Source organism: Pipistrellus hanaki (genome assembly GCF_964339955.1).
Source record: "Pipistrellus hanaki genome assembly, chromosome: 4".
Classification (NCBI taxonomy): domain Eukaryota; kingdom Metazoa; phylum Chordata; class Mammalia; order Chiroptera; family Vespertilionidae; genus Pipistrellus; species Pipistrellus hanaki.
Window position 1 is genome coordinate 88,996,651 of NC_140506.1, and position 21,605 is coordinate 89,018,255.

Genomic DNA, 21,605 nt, shown 5'->3' on the forward strand with positions numbered 1-21,605 from the left:
TTCTCAGTCTAGAATATTAGTTTTAATTAGTTTTAAATCATGAAATATTTCACATGTATATATTGTAGTATAAAGTACAAAGTAAATATATACTACTACAAATAAGATGTTATAAATGCAGGTGAAGTCTCCATGCTTCCTCCTCACCTCTCCAGAGTTAACTACATTGCTGAATTTAGTATTTATCATTCCTACAAGCATCTTTTAACTTTTACTACATACTTGTGTGTCGTTATTATATTACATCATCAAGTGCTTTAAAAGGTTATATAATTAACTTCCTTACACCCTCTTTCAACCTCTCTTTCCCTCCTCTTTGTAACTGAGAAGCCTTGTTACACATGTGGTCCAGTTTCTTCCTTCTGACTGCTCTTCAGCTGTCTGCAACCGCAGAGCAGTTCACCCACCATTCTATTCTCCAAGGACAGAGGGTTGTTGTCAGCGTCTGGCTACAATGAATGAGGCATCACACACATCTTGTGCTTCTGCCTGCTGCACCTGTGTGGGCTTTTCTCAGGTATGTAGCTAGTGGAATTGCCAGTAGAAGCCATTTTCTCCTGTAAGGTTTCCCTTTTCTCAGAAAACCAGGTTTTCCCTTGTATATACAGAGTGGGTATATACAAGGGCAAAGCTGTATATACTTTGAGACTTACCGTCCCTTCCAACAATTTGATACATAAGTAAAAAACACAAGATGTTTTCTGTATTTTTATGTTTGTTTCCAACTAATAAATATCTTAAAGTAACTCTATTCTCTCCACACCTAGCACAAAAGATTGATGATAACATATTTAATAACCCCACCCAAGTGGCCACTGTTCTCCTTGGAAACTCGGTTGGCAGAACGTATCGCATGAAGCTCCACCTCTCCATGAGAAGCCTTGGCCGCATTTCTCCACAACAGTAAGGCCCAACAGAGGCTGTGCAAGCGGAGCACCTACCCTGAACGTGATGAAAATTTCTCTTTTTCCTACAGGCATCCTCACAGTCTGGCCATCCTCAACTCCTGCGAGTGAGAACAAAAGTTCAAAAGAAGAATGATTATTTGGAGATCTCCCATGGCATTTTCCACTCAAGATTCAAGCCACTGGAAGCCTTCCTCATTCCTGTTTCTCGTTAATGAGAACACCAGTTATTAAATATGGCAACAAGTACAACTTTTCAACATTGCACTATATAATAACTCATAACCAAACACAGGCACCTTCCATTTATTAACTGAAGCTTGAACACCTGCCTCTTACCAGGGCCATGTAGTACCTCAAGGAGTGTCTAGTCCAGTAGCAGAGATGAGTATTAATCAAATAACAACTCTAAAATGAGTTATTTCAAATAGAGCCATGTTCTCAGAAGGAAAGCGTCACAGCTCCAGACTAATGTAAGGAATAGGAAGGGTTCCAGGTGGCTTCCCTGGGGGAAGCCCAAAAGAACAGAGTTAACTGCTGAAAAGATGATGGACAGCAAGTTTCAGACACAAGGAACAGCAATATGAAAGGCTGTTCTAGGAGGCATTATGTCTTGTTCAAGGAGCTGGAGGGAAGTTGGGAAGACTGTAGGGCAGGGAACAAGGGGAAGGCTCATAAGAGGGAGGCTGGAGAGGCCAGCACAGGCCAAGAGAAGCAGCCTTTTCTTTGCTCCCGAGTCACCGCAGGATCTTCCACAGGGTGAGCGGCATGATCAGACTGTCCTGTGAAAAGAGCACCCTGGGAATAAGAGCCAACTGGGGAGAGCAGTCTCCAGCTGCCCCTGCCTCCGGAGGGATGGTGGTGCAGACTGGGCTAGCAATGGGGACACTGCTGGCCTTGTGGAGTAAAGACGGAGATGAAGGAGCTCCTTCACATGCACGGGGAAGAGTCAACATGTCAGGTCCCTTCTCCCCCAAGTGACATTTAAGTATATATTTTAAGGCTAACTAGAGCAGAGAAAGATACAAGGAGATCCTAATTCTTCTTCCAGCCCAGGGCTCTAGGGCCTTAACACTAGCTTTTACTGGAGAAAATCACAAGGAGACGACGTTTCAGCTCTCAGTCCTGTGTGTGGAGGGGCCCAGAACTCACCTGCAGGCACAGGGATAACCACTTTCTTCTTCTGCTTGGCCTCTCCTGCTCCTCTGCATATAACACACGGAGTTGTGATGATGGTGCCTCGGCCACCACATCTCCGACACGTGGAGCGCATCACAAAAGGGCCTGTATTTATGGTTTCCTGATAAAAAGGAGCAGAAAAGTGAAACCCTTAAGTACACAGGTGAACTCTGACAGCCAAGGCTTTTGGACCACAAGATGTGCAATATAAATATTTCACGCAAGACTCTTGTTCTACTCTGGCCAGGCAGCTCAGCTGGTTGGTGCCCAAATGTTAAGGTTGCAGGTTCGATCCTATCAGGGCACATACAATGAATGTATAAATAAATAAGTGGAACAAATCAATGTGTTTTATTCTCTCTCTAAAAAGAAACCCACAACAACTCATGTTCTGTGTGCCTACGCACTAAAACATACTGCCTGAGAACACCAGGAGCAGGTGCACAGGCTCAAACTGTTAATCTGACCTCTAACCTTCTAGAACCTATTGACTTCTTTCTGAATTCAAAATCACTAAGTTCCGGGGGCTGACGGAAGCCAAAGCTGCAGGCTCCACCCTGAAACCCCGTCCCATCTGTAACTGCGAAATGCGACAACAAAATAGATCACAAACGAAAGAAATGGAGGACAAAAAGCGTCTGGATATAGAGTTCAAATCTACGCTTATAAGGTTTTTCAAGAATTTCCTAGAAAAGATGGATAAGGCCTATGAGGATATGAAAAGAGATCAACTAGAATTAATAAGGAGTCAACAAGAAATGATAAGGGATCAACAAGAAATAAAGAATACATTGTCTGAAATAAAAAATATTCTACAGAGTCCTAAAAACAGAAGGGAAGATCGCAAGAATCAAGTCAAAGATTTGGAACATAAAGAGCCAGAAGACACTCCTCCACAGAAGCTAGAAAGCAAGAGAATCCAGAAAATTGAAGATAATGTAAGAAACCTCTGGGACAACTTCAAGCGAACCAACATCAGAATTATGGGGGTTCCAGAAGATGAGAGAGAGCAAGATATCGAAAACATACTGAAAGAAATAGTGACAGAAAACTTCCCCCACCTGGTGAAAGAATTTGACTTACAAGTCCAGGAAGCGCACAGAACTCCAAACAAAAGGAATCCAAAGAGGACCACACCGAGACACATCATTATTAAAATTCCAAGAGCAAAAGATAAAGAGAGAATACTAAAAGAAGCAAGAGCAAAGAAGGTAGTAACTTATAAAGGAGCACCTATACGATTGTCAGCTGACTTCTCAACAGAAACCATGCAGGCCAGAAGGGAATGGCAAGAAATATTCAAGGTGATGAATAGCAAGAACCTACAGCCAAAAATAAGCTACCCAGCAAAGCTATCACTCAGAATCGAAGGCCAGATAAAGAGCTTCACTAATAAAAAAAAGCTAAAGGAGTTCATCACCACCAAACCAGAATTATATGAATTGCTGAAGGGGGTTCTTTCAGAAGAGAAAGTAAACAAAGATAAAAATTATGAACAACAAATACGTAATTATCAACAAGTGAATCTAAAAACCAAGGAAATTAAAAAAATCTGATGAACAATATTAACTGTTGAGTATAATAGAATCAGAGGTATGGAAGGGGAGTGAACTGACGATTCTTGGGGAAAAGGGGAGAGGGGGGCGTGGGAAGAGACTGAACATAAACTGTGCACCTATGGATGAGGACAATGGGGAGAGGGGAAAGGGCAGAGGGTGGGGTGGGAACCTGGTGGAGGAGAGCAATGGTGGGGGGGGGGGGGAAGGAACATTTGTAATAATATGAAAAATAAAAACTTATTAAAAAAAAAAAATTAGTGGGAAACTATTAAAAAAAAAAAAAAAAAAGACAGCGGTCAAAGGCCTGGAATGAAAACCCTAGAAACCTAAAAAGACTGGGTACTCAAAAGAAACCCAAACTGAAAACCTCAGCTCATACACGATGTGTGCGGTCGGTTTGTGTAAGAAAACGATGTACAATGCCACCAAACACATCTACTAGCATCATCAAAGGAAAGACCTTGGCCCTGCGATACAACAGCATAAAAAAAAAAAAAAAAAAAAAAAAAAAAAAAAAATCACTAAGTTCCCAAAATACCTAGGAACTGAGCAAATGTGTTTTATTTTCTTTGTTTACCAGAGGCGCCATGCAGGAATTTGTGCGAGGGTGGGGACAGGTCAGAAACGACCATGGGAGAAGGGAGCCGGCCCTAGGAGGGAGCCGGCCCTCCTGGGATAGGGGCTGCATCTGCTGCCACCCTGTCATCATGGCAGGCAGCCCCCGGGGAAGGGAGAGGAGAGGACAGAGCGAGCCAAACCCTTGTGTGGAGGGCTGACTTTCAGTTTGCAGGGAGGGAGCTGTTCTGCTATGTATGAAACCCCAACCCAGAAGCAGGTCTCTACAAACGGTGTAGCACCAGGGGCCGATGGGGGCCGGCCAGGGGGAGGGGCTGCGGGAGGTTGGCAGTGGGCATCATGGCGACAGTCACTTAGGCTTTATATATATATAGATAGATAGATAGATAGATTTACTTATCTTGAGCAAATACATTTTTAAAAGAATATTTCTCCTCTAATTACAAAAGTGAAAGCTGGGAAAACAGAAAAATAAAGAATAGAATGACAACTAAATGCAATCCCCAGTCTGGTCACTGACCCTGCTATTTTGTCTACTCCCTAATGGCCATACAGGGAGAACTGGGCTGACTTTACCAACCCCTCCCACTCCAGGCTCCTGTCCTACTGTCCCCACCCCCTAGCATGGGTACCTGGCAGCAATGAGGCAGCAACTCCTCTTAGAGGCACTGGTGCTCCTCAGGCTCCTCCTCCCGGAATGTCTTTTCCCTATTTCCCCTAGAGTAGGGGTGTCGAACTCAATCAGAGAAGGGTCCAAAATCTAAAATCCAGCCTAAATCGCGGGCCGAATGGTTTACTGAACAGTCATAAACTGACAATGTCATAAACTGACAGCGGAGTGCAGTGATGACAGCGCGGTGCGGGCCACATTGCAAGGCCTGGCGGGCTGGATTTGGCCCGCGGGCCTTGTGTTTGACACAAGTGCCCTAGAGAATCCCCCAATCCTTCAGGAGCCGCCCCAGCTCCTCCCAGAGTTGGTGAAGCCTTAGCATATGTGGCCACTATCAGCTCCTCACTTGCATCTTTTTAAAATACATTTTATTGAGTTTTTAGAGAGAGGAAGGGAAAGGGATAGAGAGGTAGAAACATTGATGAGAGAGAAACATCGATCAGCTGCCTCCTGCACACCTCCTACTGGAGATATGCCTGCAACCAAGGTACATGTCCTTGACTGGAACCTTACCTGGGACCCTTGAGTCCGCAGGCTGACGCTGTATCCAACTGAAACAAACCAGTTAGGGCCTCACTTGCATTTTAATTAACCTAACAGCTTTCAAATTTTTAAATTTTTTTGGCATTTTATTTATTTATTTATTTATTTATTTATTGTTTAAAGTATTACATATATTGATAGTAGTACATATATCTTTTCCCCCCACCTTTGACCTTCCCCCAGCCTCCCCCAGCCCCTGAAATTTTTTTTTTATTACCAAAAACATGTGTATTAAATACACTGTTGTGCAAATCAAAGGACACAAGTCATATAAAGAAAAACGTTATGCCCTAGCTGGTTTGGCTCAGTCGGCCTATGGACTGAAGGGTCCCAGGTTAGATTCTGGTCAAGGGCACATGCCCAGGTTGTGGGCTTGATCCCCAGTGTGGGGCGTGCAGAAGGTAGCCAATCAATGATTTTTCTCTCATCATTGATGTTTCTATCTCTCTCTCTCCCTCTCTCCTTCCTCTCTGAAATAAAAGTTTAAAATAAATAAATAAATAAATAAGAAAAAAGTTATGCCCTGGATGGTATATTTAAGTGTTTAGAGTGTCAGCTCGTGTACCAGAAGGTCACGGCTTTGATTCCCGGTCAAGAGCATTTAACTGGGTTGCAGATTTGATTATACTATTCTATAAACTTGAATTACCTCAACAAATTACAAAAAGCCAACAACCTCAACTTAGATTCAAATTATCAAAATATCAGTTTGGCTGGCATGGCCCAGTGGTTAAGCGTTGATCTATGAACCAGGAGGTTATGGTTCAATTCCCAATCAGGACACATATCCGGGTTGCAGGCTCGATCTTCTGGGGGTTAGGGGGACAGGAGGCATGTTTCTATCTCTCCCTCTCCCTTCTTCTCTGAAACCAATAAAAATATGGTGGTGTTTTTTTTTATTACCAAAATATCCCAAAGCATATTTTTAGAGAAAGAAGATAAGTTGTTTTTTTTTTTGCTCTGTCTGTATTACTGACTAAGACAGAGCATGCTTGGAAAAATACAAAAGGTTCTAGATAAAACAGTACCATGTAGTTATGAATTCTCAAAGCCCTAGGTACTGCTCAAAAAAATATTCACAGTGCCGAAACCGGTTTGGCTCAGTGGTAGAGCGTCGGTCTGTGGACTGAAGGGTCCCAGGTTCAATTCCGGTCAGGGGCATGTACATTGGTTGCGGGCACATCCCTGGTGGCGGGTGTGCAGGAGGCAGCTGGTCGAAGTTTCTCTCTCATCGACGTTTCTAGCTCTCTGTCTCTCTCCCTTCCTCTCTGTAAAATATCAATAAGATATATTTTTAAAAAAATATTCACAGAAACAGAGAGAAAAGGAATGGTGGGGACTATGGATGGGCATGAGGTAGGAGTCCCGAGTAGCTGGGAGGTGGGGGGTGGCGGGAGGGGGCAGCTCTAACTTGCTCTTACCATGCCGGAGCCACCGCAGTAGTGGCAATGCTGCACCTTGGTGCCAGGCTCATTCCCCTTGCCATTGCACCGCTCACAGGTATCCGTGATGTTCACAGTGATCTCCTTGTTGACACCCTTGGCAGCTTGATTGAAGGTCAAATCCATGATAAACTAGAGAAATCAAGGGATGGCCTGTCATCTGTCTTAAAATAGGGGAGGGTACTAGCCAGCAGTTTGCAGTTACTTTACTTTTAAAGATTTTATTTTTTTAAAGAACAAAAATTGAAAGAAAGGTACAGAAATTTCCCACATACACCTTGTCCCCACTCATATACAATTTCTCCCATCATCATCACTCACCAGGTGGTACATTGTTTAATCGAGGATAAACCTACACTGACACATAAATACCCAAAGCCCACAGTTTACCTTAGGATTCACTCTTGGTGTTGTACATTACTAGTATATGGATCTAGACAAATGCATAATGACAAGTATATACAGTACATCATTACAGATCAAAGAGAGTATTTTCACTGCCCTAAAAATCCTCTGTCCTCTCCCTATTCATCTCTTTCCTCTCTAGTCACCTAACTTGGCCACTGCTCTACTTATCTGTACTTTGCAAAGTAAGAATAGATGGGACTTAACTGTTTATGCCCTACTCCTTAGGACTTTTAAGAGGTAATGTTTGTTTTAAGTAAAAATGCACTTTTTAACAAATTGTTCACAAATAATACTTGTATACAGTTCTTACAAAGAGTTCAAATAATTCACAATCATAACTTAAGTCATAAATATTCCCCCTTTCTCTTCAACTCTGAGAATGTCTTATTAGGACATAAATATGGAAGTAGGACTGGGAATGTCTTCCTGTTAGATTGAGCTCTCCTGGATAAAATATACCCTAATAATGGACTCTAAGAGCCTTAGGTGCTGCCTGGTTAAGCAACAGTAATACTCAAGTCAAAAGAGATGTACAACATAGTACATTACCTATATGATTTTTCAAATTTTGAAATTACTTCCTGTCAAAATGGCTGCCGCCAGACCATAACATTTAAGCTGCTTTGCCTTTTCTTTGAGAAACAGAAATTGATGAAATCTGTTTACACTTAGCAGCTAAAATTTGAATGGTTCTTCAAAATGAGCTTACCTCCTGAGGCTGACTGAATACACTCTGGAAATCTCCAAAGGAAGATGATGAAAATTCCCCAAAGATCTTCCTGAAGAGCTCCTCTGGGTCGACAGTGGGGCCTCCCTTCCAGTAGCTCTGCCCAGAGCCACCAGCCCCCGGATCAAAGCCAGAGGAGCCGTAGGCGTCATATTGCTTCCTCTTCACTTCGTCACTCAGCACCTTCCAGAAAAGGCACAGCAGTTAGGTGTTCCCAGGTCTTCAGAGACCCAGGGACAGACACCAAGTACAGACAATGACACTATCAACAATAAACGTTCTGAGTTTGACAATACTATAGTTATGAGAAAGTTCTTATTCTTAGAAAATATTGAAATACTTGGGAATGAAGAGATACAAAGTCTGTGATTTACTCTCAAAAGGTTGGGGGGCCAATGTACATACACAAAGAGCAGATATATCCTATATATTCTGATATCCTATATATTCTGAACTCTTTTGGCATGGTCAGAATCTGGGAAGAAGGCCCACTCTTATTTACTTATTTAATCCTCACCTATGGGTTATTTTTTTCATTGCTCTTCAGAGAAAGTAGAAGGGGGGGGAGAGAAACTTCAATGTGAAAGAGACACATCGAGTGGTTACCTCCCCCATGTGCCCCGACTAGGCCTAGGGATTGAACCTACAACCCATGTATGTGCCTTTGACTGGAAATTGAACCCGAGACCCTTCAGAGCTCAGGCCAACACTCTAACCACTTAGCAACAATGGCCAGGGCAAGAAGTCCACAATTAAATAACTCCGGAATTGTTCAGTAGTTTCATGTATGTTCTTGTCCTGGATTACATTTTAAATTCCTCTAGGGCAGTGTTGGTCTTCTACTTTTACAGGACCCACCATTCCCTCCAGAAAGCAATGCCCTAAGTAGGAGAGGGACGATCAAATAGGTGCACAATTAATCCAGCAAGGTGTTCCCAGACCCAGCTACAAGTCCAAGCTTTGTTAATATAGAATGGACCTTGTTTTTGGTTGAGATTCCAAGTTAGATCTAGTGTGAGTCCTGGGAATCTTTTTTCTTTAACAAGATGAGCTGGTGCAGGGACAAAGCCTTCATACTGGAACTCAGGACACATCAGGTTGCTCAGTGCAGCACACTCTGAAGCATACATGCAGCTAAATCACAGTGATGCGCACACCAATGGTTCAAGTTACCTCATAGGCTTCTGCCAGCTGGGAAAACTTCTCCTTGGCTTTGGGATCATCCTTATTTGTGTCTGGGTGATATTTCTTGGCAAGCTATGGGAGGAAATGGTAAATTACTGTGAATACAAAATGATTACTAAAACTGAATCCCAAATACCTGTCACAACTTCGTCTCCATAGTAGTTGTCTCTCCAAAACTTTACAAATAGCAACAAGATTTAAGACAACAAAATAAACTATGTCTTCAAATCTGAGGTATGTATACATTTTTTAACTACAACAAATCTCTACCAAAAATAACTAATTATTTAGAACTTGAACATTTTTGTGAAAGATGCAGAATAGTGTATCTGGTACACTTTCATCTATGTCAAAAAGAGAGGAAAACGACTGGATGAATAGATTTTTGGAAGAACACACAATTAAACTGGTAACACTGCTACAGGAGGAATATGGATGAATAGAAAAGAAGACTTCAATGTTTACTACCTTGTACTTTTTGAATTCTGAATAAGAGGAATATATTCAAAACATATATTTAAATATTAAAAACAAAACCAAGTCTTGCTCTTTGGTCTTAGCAGCAGAAGCAAGATGACGAAGGGGACCTCATCATTCCGCAAGCACCGCAACAAGACGCACACACTGTGTCACCACAGTGCTCGACGCCTCCACCTGTAGAAGTCCACCTGCGGCAAGTGTGGCTATCCCGCCAATGCAAGAGGAAGTATACTGGATGCCGAGGCTAAATGACGAAACACTACCAGAACTGGTCACATGAGGCACCTAAAAATTGTGAACCTTAGATTCAGGCATGGATTCCGTGAAGGAACGACACCTAAACCAGGAGGGCAGAAGTTGCTGCATCCAGTTCATCTTAAGAATTTCAATGATTAGTCATGCAATAAATGTCATGGTTTAAAATTTTTTTAATTAAATTAGCCGAAACCGGTTTGGCTCAATGGATAGAGGGTCGGCTTGGGGACTGAAAGGTCCCGGGTTCGATTCCGGTCAAGGGCATGTACCTTGGTTGCAGGCATATCCCCAGTAGGGGGTGTGCAAGAGGCAGCTGATCGATGACTCTCTCTCATCGATGTTTCTAACTATCTCTCTCCCTTCCTCTCTGTACAAAATCAATAAAATATATTTAAAAAAATAAAAATTTTTTAATTAAATTAAATTTAAAAAAAACACACACACTAAATCTCACTTGGCTGTCCAGAGCATATAGGTGTGCTGAGCAGCTCTAAAGCGAAGGTTACCTTCTGGCTGTGCTGAGTAGTGTGTGCTTTGTAGGTGTTCACCACTGTTTGCTAGACTCCTGGCCTTCCAAGTTTGGATTACCACAGGTCCCTTATGTGATGGCAAGGAGGTGCACAGAAACAGAATCCTAAAGCAGACAGTGTCTGAGGAGGCTGTCTGGCTCCGTCATTGCCAGCAGCTGGCTGCTTAATCTGCTTCTGGAGATGCTGGTCCCCACACCAGCATATGGATGCATGTCAGAGGCTGTGAGCTAAGCACTAAGGGGTTTGGGGTTGGAGGAAGGGGTCCCAAGAATGGCCAGGCTACAAGGCAAGGCTGGTTCCAACTCCAAGGCAGGATATATCTATCTACTGGCAGGTCCCAAACTCCAAGACAAGATATGCTAAAGCATGAGATTCACACAAGGAGCAAAGAGGCCTTTTATAATCAGAAAGATCTGTACGTTAGTCTCACGTATGCTATATATTACTGTGTGACCTTGGATCTGTGTCCTATCTCACCAAGCCTCTTACCATTAGGATTTATCAAGATCTGAGTCCAGCCTGGCCAGGTATGGCTCAGTGATTGAGTGTCGACCTATGAGCCAAGAGGTCACTAGTTTGATTCCTGGTCAAGGCACATACCCAGGTTGGGGGCTCAGTCCTCAGTGGGGGATGTACAGGAGGCAGCAGATCAACTATTCTCTCTCATCGTTAATGTTTCTTTCTTTCTCTTTCTCTTTCTCTTTCTCTCTCTCTCTCTCTCTCTCTCTCTCTCTCTCTCTCTCTCTCCCCCCCCCCCCTTCTCCCTTGCTCTCTGAAATCATTAAAAATATGTTTTTAAAAATTATCTGAGTCCTAGCCAGTTTGGTTCAATAGACAGTGAGTGTTGGCCTGTGAATTGAAGGGTCCTGGATTCGATTCCGGTCAAGGGCACATGCCCAGGTTGCAGCTCAGTTCCCAGTGGGGTTCATGCAGGTAACAGCCAAATGGTGCTTCTCTCTCATCATTGATGTTTCTATCTGTCTCTTCCTCTCCCTTCCTCTCTGAAATCAATAAAAATATATTTTTTAAAAAAAGATGAGTCCAGTAATTGCTCTATAAAAACATCTTTAAAAACTTCCAGTTTTGCCGAGACCAGTTTGGCTCAATGGATAGAGCATCGGCTTGGGGACTGAAGGGACCTGGGTTCGATTCCGGTCAAGGGCATGGACCTTGGTTGCGGGCATATCCCCAGTAGGGGATGTGCAAGAGCCAGCTGATCAATGACTCTCTCTCATTGATGTTTCTAACTCTCTATCTCTCTCCCTTCCTCTCTGTACAAAATCAATTTAAAAAATATATTTTAAAAAATGATTCACATAGAATTTAAAAAAAAAAAGTAAAAAAAAAAACTTACAGTTTTAAGTTGCACAGCTTTATCTGATCTTTTTATTTCCACAATAAAACCTTAAATGGTTTCCTACTCTCTTCTAAATGAAGGCTGTAGCACTTGTTAAGGGTCTCAAATGCCCCATTAATTTGGTCACAGCCTCCATTTTGTTAAGCTTCTCCTATCCTTGCATCATATACCTTACCCTCCAGCTCAAAAGAGACGTGCTATTCACTCTTCCCACACTAGGATCTCTGCCTTCCTTGTGGCTTTGTTCATTCCATTACATCCCAGTAATAAAAAGATAACTCAGGCCGAGACTGGTTTGGCTCAATGGATAGAGCGTCGGCTTGGGGACTGAAGGGACCCGGGTTCAATTCCAGTCAAGGGCATGTACCTTGGCTAAGGGCATATCCCCAGTAGGGGGTGTGCAAGAGGCAGCTGATCGATGACTCTCTCTCATCGATGTTTCTAGCTCTCTATCTCTCTCCCTTCCTCTCTGTACAAAATCAATAAAATATATTTTTTTTTAAAAAAGATAACTCAGAAAAATGAGCAAAGGGTATGAATAATATTTACAACAAATGGCTGGTAATCACATGAAAAGATGCTTAATGTCATTAGCCATCACGAAAAAGCAAATCAAAAACCACACTGAGACACCACTTCACACCCACAAGGGTGGCTAGCATAAAAAAGATAGTGTTGGCCAAGATGTAGAGAAATTGGAAGCCTTATACACTGCTGGTGGGAATGTAAAATGGTGCAGCTACTTTGGAAAATAGTCTAATAGTTCCTTAAAAGGTTAAATACCAAGTTATCATTTGACCCAGGAATTCTATTCATTTGTCTATACCAGTGGTCAGCAAACTCATTAGTCAACAGAGCCAAATATCACTACAATTGAAATTTCTTTTGAGAGCCAATTTTTTTAAACTTAAACTTCTTCTAACGCCACTTCTTCAAAATAGACTCGCCCAGGCCGTGGTATTTTGTGGAAGAGCCACACTCAAGGGCCCAAAGAGCTGCATGCAGCTCGAGAGCCGCAGTTTGCCAACCACGGGTCTATACTAATAAAAGGGCAATATGCAAATTAGACTGGGAGAACTTCCGGTGTTCTTTCTTTCTTTGGGACAAAGCCACGGTGGCCCAAGGCAGAGGCTGTTAGGTACAATCAGGCCAGCAGGGGAGGGCAGTTGGGGGCGAGCAGGCTGGTGGTGAGGGGCAGTTGAGGGTGAGCAGGCTGGCATGGGGGACAGTTGGGGGCAAGCAGGCCAGGGGGAGCGGGGGAGGGTTGGGAGTAAGCAGGCCGGCAGGTGAGTGGTTAGGAGCCAGCGGTCCCAGATTGTAATTGGGATGTCCAACTAAATCGGCAGTTGGACATCTCATAAGGGGTTCCAGACTGAAAAGGGTGTAGACCAGGCTGAGGGATATGAGACAGACACAGACACACACACACACACACACACACACACACACCCATGCATAAATTTCGTGCACTGGGCCACTAATATATGTATAAGAATATATATCCAAGAGTAATGAAAACAAAAATTATACATGGATATTCACAGTACCACTACTCCTAACAGCAAAAAAATGGGAACAATCCAAATATCCATCAACTGATGAATGGACAAATAAATGTAGCATATCCAGGTAATGAAATATTATTTGACCATTAAAAGGAATGAAGTAGTCCAACCAGCGTGGTTCAGTAACTGTGCACTGATCTACGAACCAAGAGATCACGGTTCTATTCCCAGTGAGAGCACATGCCCGAGTTGCAGGCTTGATCCCTAGTGTAGGGTATGCAAGAGACAGCCAATCAATGATTTTCTCTCATCATTGATGTTTCTCTCTCTCCATCTCTGAAATTAATAAAAAAAAATTTTTTTTTTTTTTTTTTAAAAAGGAATGAAGCCAAAACCGGTTTGGCTCAATGGATAGAGCGTTGGCTTGGGGACTGAAGGGTCCTGGGTTCGATTCCGGTCAAAGGCATATACCTTGGTTGCAGGCATATCCCCAGTAGGGGGTGTGCAAGAGGCAGCAGATCAATGACTCTCTCTCATCAATGTTTCTAACTCTCTATCTCTCTCTCTTCCTCTCTGTACAAAATCAATAAAATATATATATATATATATATATATATATATATATATATATATATATTTATATATATATATATAAAAAAAAAAGGAATGAAGTAACAACATGGATGAACCTTGAAAATATGCTAAAGTGAAAGAAGACAGCCATTAAAGGCTATATGTTGTAGGATTTCATTTCTATGAAATGTCTGGACCAGGCAAATATTGATATATAGAGTAGAAAGTTTAGCAACTGCAAGGAGAGGAGAAAGAATGGGGTCTAAGTGCTAATGGTATGGGGTTTCTTTTTAAGTTGTTGAAAATGTTCTAAAATTGTGATGATGATTATACAATTCTAAATATATTAAAAACCAGTGTACTAGACACTTTAAAAAAATTAAGAGGAGGAAGTAGCAATCCAAGCCATAACCTGTTAGGTCTGTCTTGATCAGTACTTGGTTCACATATATTGGCCTTGGAAAGTTTTTGCTCACCCACAAAAAATTGTTTTTTCAATTTAAACAATCTTGTAGTAAATTTTTCATAAAGGCAATTTATTTTTGTATTCAGTTTGTATTTTATTTAATTTAAAGATCTCTTCTTTATTCTGATATTGTGGCTTTCCTACTTTTATGGTGTTTAGATGCTCTTTCTCTTACCAACGATATTAATAGACTGTAGTTGTTATTTTTAACATCAGTATTAGACAAAATACAAAAGTTGGTATTCCTACACGGGTGTCCCCATTTTTATTTTTATTTAAAATTTTTATCAGAGCAAAAACCTGGGAACCACTGGTCTAAATACCACACATGCCACTTTACAAACACATTCTGGGATCTGATGATGGAAATTTCACACTTTCTGAATTAAGAGAAGAAATAATTCTAAGTCCATAAACTTTTATCTGAATGCAAAAAATGACTACCTAAAACTTAAACTAGCATGCCTACTACAGAATAAATTTAAGTACAAAACGAGCTATTTAAAAAAAGAAAAAAAGAAAAAACAACCCAGCTGTGGCCAGGCCAGCATGGCTCCGTGGCTGTGTCAACCTATGAACCAGGAGGTAACAGTTCGATGCCCAAGTTGTGGTTTTGATTCCCAGAGTGGGACATGCAAGAGGCAGCTGATCGATGATTGACTGTCATCATTGATGTTTCTCTCTCTCTCCCCTCCCTTCTTCTCTGAAATCAATAAAAATATATATTTTTTAAAAACCACACAGCTGTGAAAAAACATTTTTTATCTCTTTTCTGAAGCATTAATGGGTACAGTATCATGCACTAAAAGACACAGTTCAACAAAGCCCATCTTTATCATATCATTCTATACTATCAGCAACCTGTGTTCTATTCATATGGGCGTATACACATGGCACTAATCAGTATCAAACTAATCAATAACATTCCTTCTACAATCTCGTCTCTAAAATCTGGCTTTCATACAGACCTGGTAATAGGCTTTCTTGATCTCTTTCTGGCTGGCATTTCGGGGCACTCCTAATATCTGGTAATAATCCTCTTTGGCCAGAGGGGTACTCGTGTGGAAAGAGGCAGTACAAACAAAAGGGTAACTTTTTACTCCTAAAAAAGAAAAAAGAAAAGAAAATCACTTGGGAATATGCTCAACAAAAGGAAATTGTGAGTAAACTACCCAGGTTATACCTGTGAAGTAACAAATAGATCACAACTTAGAGCCTGTTCTCCACTGCACTTCAAAAATGGCTAAGGTGTCTGGCTGGTGTGGCTCAATGGTTGAGCGTTAATCTATGAACCAGGAGGTCACAGTTCAATTTCAGTCAGGGCACATGCCCAGGGTTGTGGGCTTGATCCCCAGTGTGGGGCGTACAGGAGGCAGCCAATCAATGATTCTCTCTCATCACTGATGCTTCTCTCTCTCCCTCTCTCTCCCTCTCCCCCCTTCCTCTCTGAAATAAATTTATATATATATATATATATATATATATATATATATATTTTTTTTTTTTTTTTTTTTTTTTAATGGCTAAGGCCAGCACAGCTGATGTAGCTCAGTGGTTGAGCATCGATCTATGAACCAGAAGGTCATGGTTAGATTCCTGATCAGGGCACATGCCAGGGTTGCGGGCTCAATCCCCACTGTGGGGCGTACAGAAGGCAGCCGATCAATGATTCTCTCTCATAATTGATGTTTCTTTCTCTCTCTTTTTCTCCCTTCCTCTCTGAAATCAAAAATATATTTTTTAAATGGCTAAGGCCACTGTATACAAAGAATATAACACTGGGTGGGGCTGATCCTGCTGGATTAAACTACCAATGCAGCTCATTAAACCATAAAACAAACTGTATCCTAGATGGAAGCTGCACAGGGAGATGATTAAAAAGGGAGTTAACCCCCATTACACTGCTTGAGAACCCCCACATGCCAGGTATTTTCATAGACTTCATCTCACGTAATGCTTAATAACTCCTCCGGTTCTTTCCCTCTACCAAGCAACCTTGGATATGCTCACAGGAGAGGGTGGTGCCAGAGTGTGGTCCCAGAAACAGCAGCATCAGCCTATTGCAAATGCACATTTTCAGGCCCCCTCCCCGCCGCTATCCTAAATCAGAAATTCTGAAGGTGGCTCCCAGCAGGCCGTGTTCTACAAGCCCTCCAGGTGATGATCCTGAGAATGCTCACGTTTGGGAACCACTGTGTTAATTAAACGGTTCTCAGTAGCCTTTAGAATCACACATCTCTCAGAGAATCTAATAAAAGCATTGACTTCCTCCCCTAAAAATAATACATGTATAGGCACACAAGACTAAGAAGCCCTGTGCCAGAACCTCTGTTTACCACAGGCAGACAACCTGAAAGGAATCAAAGCAAAGGCAGGTGGCCATGTGCCCTGCCTCTTTTCAGGCTCTTGCATCAGCAGCTAGGTGGAAAGGCCAACACACACATCTACTCGACTGCCCTTTGTGCATGAAGCAGAACGCTAACATTGCTGTCACAGAGTGAAGCCTCCTCTCCCCCAACCATCCTGTGACAACTGGAAGAAAGGAGGGGGGTGTTAAGGCAGAAGGAATAAGAGGGTCAAAAATGAGGATCATGAGGCAGCTACATGTTTTTAAGTCAAACGTTAGTCTGGAGAGGATAAGCTTCTGTATTCACAATTTATTCATTCAGCAAATGCTCACTGAGCCCCTACCAAGCACTAGGCTTCATGCTGGGGATATGACAGCAAGCCATTCAAAGGCACTGCCCTCCTGGAGCTTACATTTACTCAAGATCTTAACACTGGCCGAGGCCGGTTTGGCTCAGTGGTAGAGCATCGGTCTGCGTACTGAAAGGTCTCAGGTTCTATTCCAGGCAGGATCATGTACCTTGGTTGCGGGCACATCCCCGGTAGGGGGTGTGCAGAAGGCAGCTGATCGATGTTTCTCTCTCATCGACGTTTCTAGCTCTCTCTCTCCCTTCCTCTCTGTAAAAAAATCAATAAAATATATATATTTAAAAAATAATATATATATATATTAATATATATATATATGTTTGTTTGTTTTTTTTTAAATCTTAACACTGTACTAGGCACTGAGGATATAAGATGAGTAAAAGAGTCAAAATCAAGGCCTCCAAGTTCAGCAGTCCCACAGGGGAGTCTGGAAGGCAGTGTGAAGATAGATTAGAATAAGGACAGGCAGAGTGAGAAATACACGAAATAGTCACCTAACCAAGGTTTCTAGCCTCCCACAGTGGAGGACGGGTCAGTTTCAGCAGGGGACGGAAGCAGGAGCTGTCCTTTTGCTGGTCAAAACCATTTTGAGCCCCACCTGCAAATCCCTATGTTGACGTTCTAACATCCAGCACCTCAGGAGACTGTATTTGGTGATAGGATCTTTGAAACAATCCTGACAAAACACTGACCTTGGGCTTCTAGCTTCCAGAACTAGGAAAAAAAGGAAAGTTAAGTTTCTGTTGCTTAAACCACCCAGTTTATAGTACTTTGTTATGGTGACCTTAGCACACTAACATACCTAGTTTATATTTATAGGATGTTTAGTAGCACCACTGGCCAACTAGTTACCAGTAGCATCACCTACCCCTTCTCCCACTCTACGGTTGGCAGCTAAAAATGACATGACTAAACATCCCTTGGAGGGTAAAAATCACCCACTGGCAACCCAATCTAAGAGGTTCAAGGAAGGTCTTTTAAGGCTCCTGCTGTTAAACTGTAGACTAAGGAGGGGTTTATATCCATCCAGATTTACCCTGGTCGTCCTGGTATTATCTGCAACAGCATCCCCTTTGACTTTCAAAAGTGCCCTGTTTGGTGACTAAATCATATGATCTCCTTTGGTTTAGAGGGAGTGGTTCACTCCTGAACACTCAGGAACTGCAGGTACTAGACTGGAAACGTGTATGCATGTGAGGCTCCAGCCTCTGTATGGTGTTTGTGGTGATGGCGGGATGATATATAGAGGTGGGGTGAGTAGAAATGATGATGATCAATGGGGCCTAGAAATAAACAGAAGGGCCTCTAAGCTATGCTGAGAGTCTAGATTTTATACTGAGGGCAATAGGAAGCCACTGCAAGTGTTTAGAGAAGCGATCAGGTTTGCATGAGGAAGAGCTCTCAAAAACAAAACAAACAAGGAGGACTGGGACACTGCTTAAAATTAACCTGAGCATAAAAGACAACCAGGATGCTGAGCATATGGAGAAAGGAGGCAAGATAAGCGATAGCCTAGACTCGGTTAGTTGGAGCACTGTCCTGTACACCAAGAGGTGTGAGATTTCTGACCAGGGCACATACTGGCTAGCTGCTAAATAACTGCCTTCTTTCTGTGCCTGGGAGAAAAATCAAGTGTCTCTATGTCATCTCATTGTACTACTTGATTTGAGGTGAAATCGCAGACCAGTATTTGAGAGCTAAGTTGATTGCTTTAATGTGGTATCAGAATGCACTTTGAAGGAGGCCACCTCTCACCTGATACAAAACATACCTATTTTGGCCTGTGGGCTCTCTTGGGATACCGGTAAAAGGATGGCTGACTGCAGTTCCTTAGTAATGGCTACATGTAAGGCTCAGCACTTAATACTTCTCTGTCTCTCACACACTCACACACACACGCATGCACACACATACTCACACACAATTATCAAAAATGCTCTCCAGTTGAGCCAGTGTGGCTCAGTGGTTGAGCATCAACCTGTGACCTCCCGGTCAGGGCATAAGCCCAGTATTGCAGGCTGGATCCCCAGTAGGGGGTGTGCAGGAGGCAGCTGATGGATGATTCTCTCTCATGACTGATTTTTCTCCCTCTTCCTTCTTCTCTCTGAAATCAATAAAAATATATATTTTTTAAAATGCTCCCCAACTTGTACAAATGTAATAAGAACAATTTGTTGTTGTTGTTGTTGTTAATACTTACCCGAGGATATTTTCCCATTGATTTTTTTAGAGAGTGGAAGAAGAGAGAGAAAGACAGAGAGAAACACACTGATTGGTTGTCTCCTGCATGCACCCTGACCAGGGCCCGGGCCCAAGAGGAGCCTGCGACCAAAGTACGTGCCCTTGACCAGAATCGAACCCAGAACCCTTCGGTCTGCAGACTGATGCTCTATCCACAGAGCCAAACCGGCTAGGGTTGTAATATGAACAAATTTAGCTAGACATTAGAAAATGTTAGCAAAATATAAAAATGGCCACTTTTACTCATCCTGAGAAATACAGAATGACATCACTCCAAAAATCCTGAGGAATCTTGGGCAGACTACTGCTCCATCTATGAGACAATACAGATGGCAAGAACAAAATTATAAAATGGGTAACTTGACCAAAATCACAGCCAACCTTGTATCCCCAATACTTAGAACAGAGGCTATGGTATAAGACAGATTCTCAGTACATACCTGCAAATGAATAAATTTTCAGGTAAGGAAAGAGGCTCAAAGGGATTAAATTCATACACACACACACACACACACACACACACAAACACACACACAGGTGAGCTAAGTGTGCTCACTGTATGAAGTAATCACAATTACTAATAGTTGAATGACAGCATTAACAAAACTGGAACCCAACAGGAGATTATCTTGTCAGGGCCCTTCAACCACCGTTGTAAGGTTACAGATAGCTTAAATGTCATTTACACAATTCCAGGGCACAGAAACAACTAGCACAATGCAGGCACATTCAGGTTCAATGATTCCTCCTTCCTTCTCTCACAAAAACGCAAGTCATCCAACACACATGAAAAACTATCATGGCTAAGCAGCTAAAGCCTTAATAAATATTAATTCACTATTACCCCAGGCTATTAAGTAAGCAGCAGGCTTTGAATCAAGGTTTTACCACTTTTTAGCTTTATGACATTCTGCAAGTTGTTTAACATCCAAGCCTAAATTTTGTTTTGTTTTGTTTTGAATCTACAAAATGTAAATAACAAGTGTCTATCACATGGAAATGTTCATGCTTGGTGCATAGTAAGTGCTCAATAAACGTTTGAATTTTTTTTTTTTTAAATACAGTTACCAACTTAAGGACTTCTCAAAGAGACTGTTCAATGTTAATCTTAACTTATACCATGTGGTGGGAAGCGTAGAAACTATGAAAGTACAGTTCTGGGCTTGGGACAACTTTTCTTAATCTAACTTTATGACCTTGGGCAAGTCAGCTCCTCTGCTAGAATTTCAATTTCCCATTCTTTAAGACAGGGATGACAGTAATTCCCACCTTGCAGGGTGCTGTTCCTGCGAAGTAAGATGAGGTACGAAGTGCCTGCTAGCACTAGAGGAGATGCTCACCGAAGGGCAGGGACCTCCTCCCTTCCGCCACAGGCTAGAAGGTGCAGGGAGAGAAAGGAACGGGGACAGGGCGCAGCGGCAGGCAGGAAAGAGGCCTCCAAAATGTTGACACTGAGGTGAAGGTTCACGGCCTACGGGACGTTTCACCCTCGCCGCCGGGAGCTCCCGGCAGCAAATCTCGTTCACCGAGTAGTCAGTCACTGGGGCCTCCTGCTTGCCCGCCCCCCAAGCAATTCCACATACGCATCAGTTCATCACCCTTCACCCCGCTACCCCCGTAACTGGAGCGAGGTGAGAGTCACTCCCTTCCGGGCCTTGGAGCCCCTGCTCGGGCGCCGGAGCCTGCCCTCACCTGTGAGGCTGACACCGGGTCTCAATGTCAGCAGCGCCCCTTGGCCGCGAGTTCCCAGGGAAGGAGCGAAAGCAGCAACGCTCAGCTTGCGGCCCAGCGACGCCCCCACTACGCCCGCCCTGGGCGGCCGGGCCCCTGTCCCCGCTGCAGCCGGCGGCCGCGGGGTTCCCACAGCCACCAGCAACCAGCGTGTGGAGCACCGCGCCGCCATCTTGGCCCGGGGACACTACGCCTGCGCCACCCGGCTCTAGGAGGGCCTCACGTGGACAACTCGCGCATGCGCTGCGTTGGCGCAGCCGGGAGGGAGAGGAGGCGCGACCTACTGCAACGCGCACGCAGGAATTGTAGCGTGCGCACGTAGAGCCGTATCTAATGCGTTTTCTTCTTGGTAGCCAAAGCTGAAATGAGATTTGCTCTGAAGACTACTGCCAGACATAGTTGCCCTGGAGAACCTCGTAATTATGTGCTGGATAATCAAGACTGCACCTTATCTGTTTAAGGACATGGCTGAATGTAACTGAGGCGCCTAACAAGGAACAGGACTACAAATCCCAGCATGCCTTTCGGCGTCTGTCTTGCAGATCCCAGCATACAGTG

The 21,605-nt window shown here is 43.0% G+C and overlaps 1 protein-coding gene and 1 pseudogene across 3 annotated transcripts in view; one reads left to right on the forward strand and one right to left on the reverse strand.

Annotated features, from left to right (window-relative positions):
- Positions 1 to 21,271, reverse strand: part of DNAJA3 (DnaJ heat shock protein family (Hsp40) member A3) — a 28,389-nt gene extending 7,118 nt beyond the window's left edge. For both annotated transcript variants that reach the window (XM_084882359.1, XM_084882358.1), the window contains exons 1-7: positions 21,009 to 21,271; positions 15,329 to 15,462; positions 9,183 to 9,266; positions 7,992 to 8,192; positions 6,854 to 7,006; positions 2,058 to 2,205; positions 942 to 1,006 (exon numbers count right to left, since the gene is read on the reverse strand). In XM_084882359.1, the coding sequence (XP_084738485.1) occupies positions 942 to 1,006; positions 2,058 to 2,205; positions 6,854 to 7,006; positions 7,992 to 8,192; positions 9,183 to 9,266; positions 15,329 to 15,462; positions 21,009 to 21,219 (996 nt within the window). In that variant the 5' untranslated portion in view covers positions 21,220 to 21,271. The remainder of the gene's footprint in view (positions 1 to 941; positions 1,007 to 2,057; positions 2,206 to 6,853; positions 7,007 to 7,991; positions 8,193 to 9,182; positions 9,267 to 15,328; positions 15,463 to 21,008) is intronic.
- Positions 9,277 to 10,114, forward strand: LOC311621950 (large ribosomal subunit protein eL37-like; annotated as a pseudogene). Its single transcript has one exon. The product of its transcript is annotated as a large ribosomal subunit protein eL37-like (transcript).
- Positions 21,272 to 21,605: the final 334 nt, after the last annotated feature.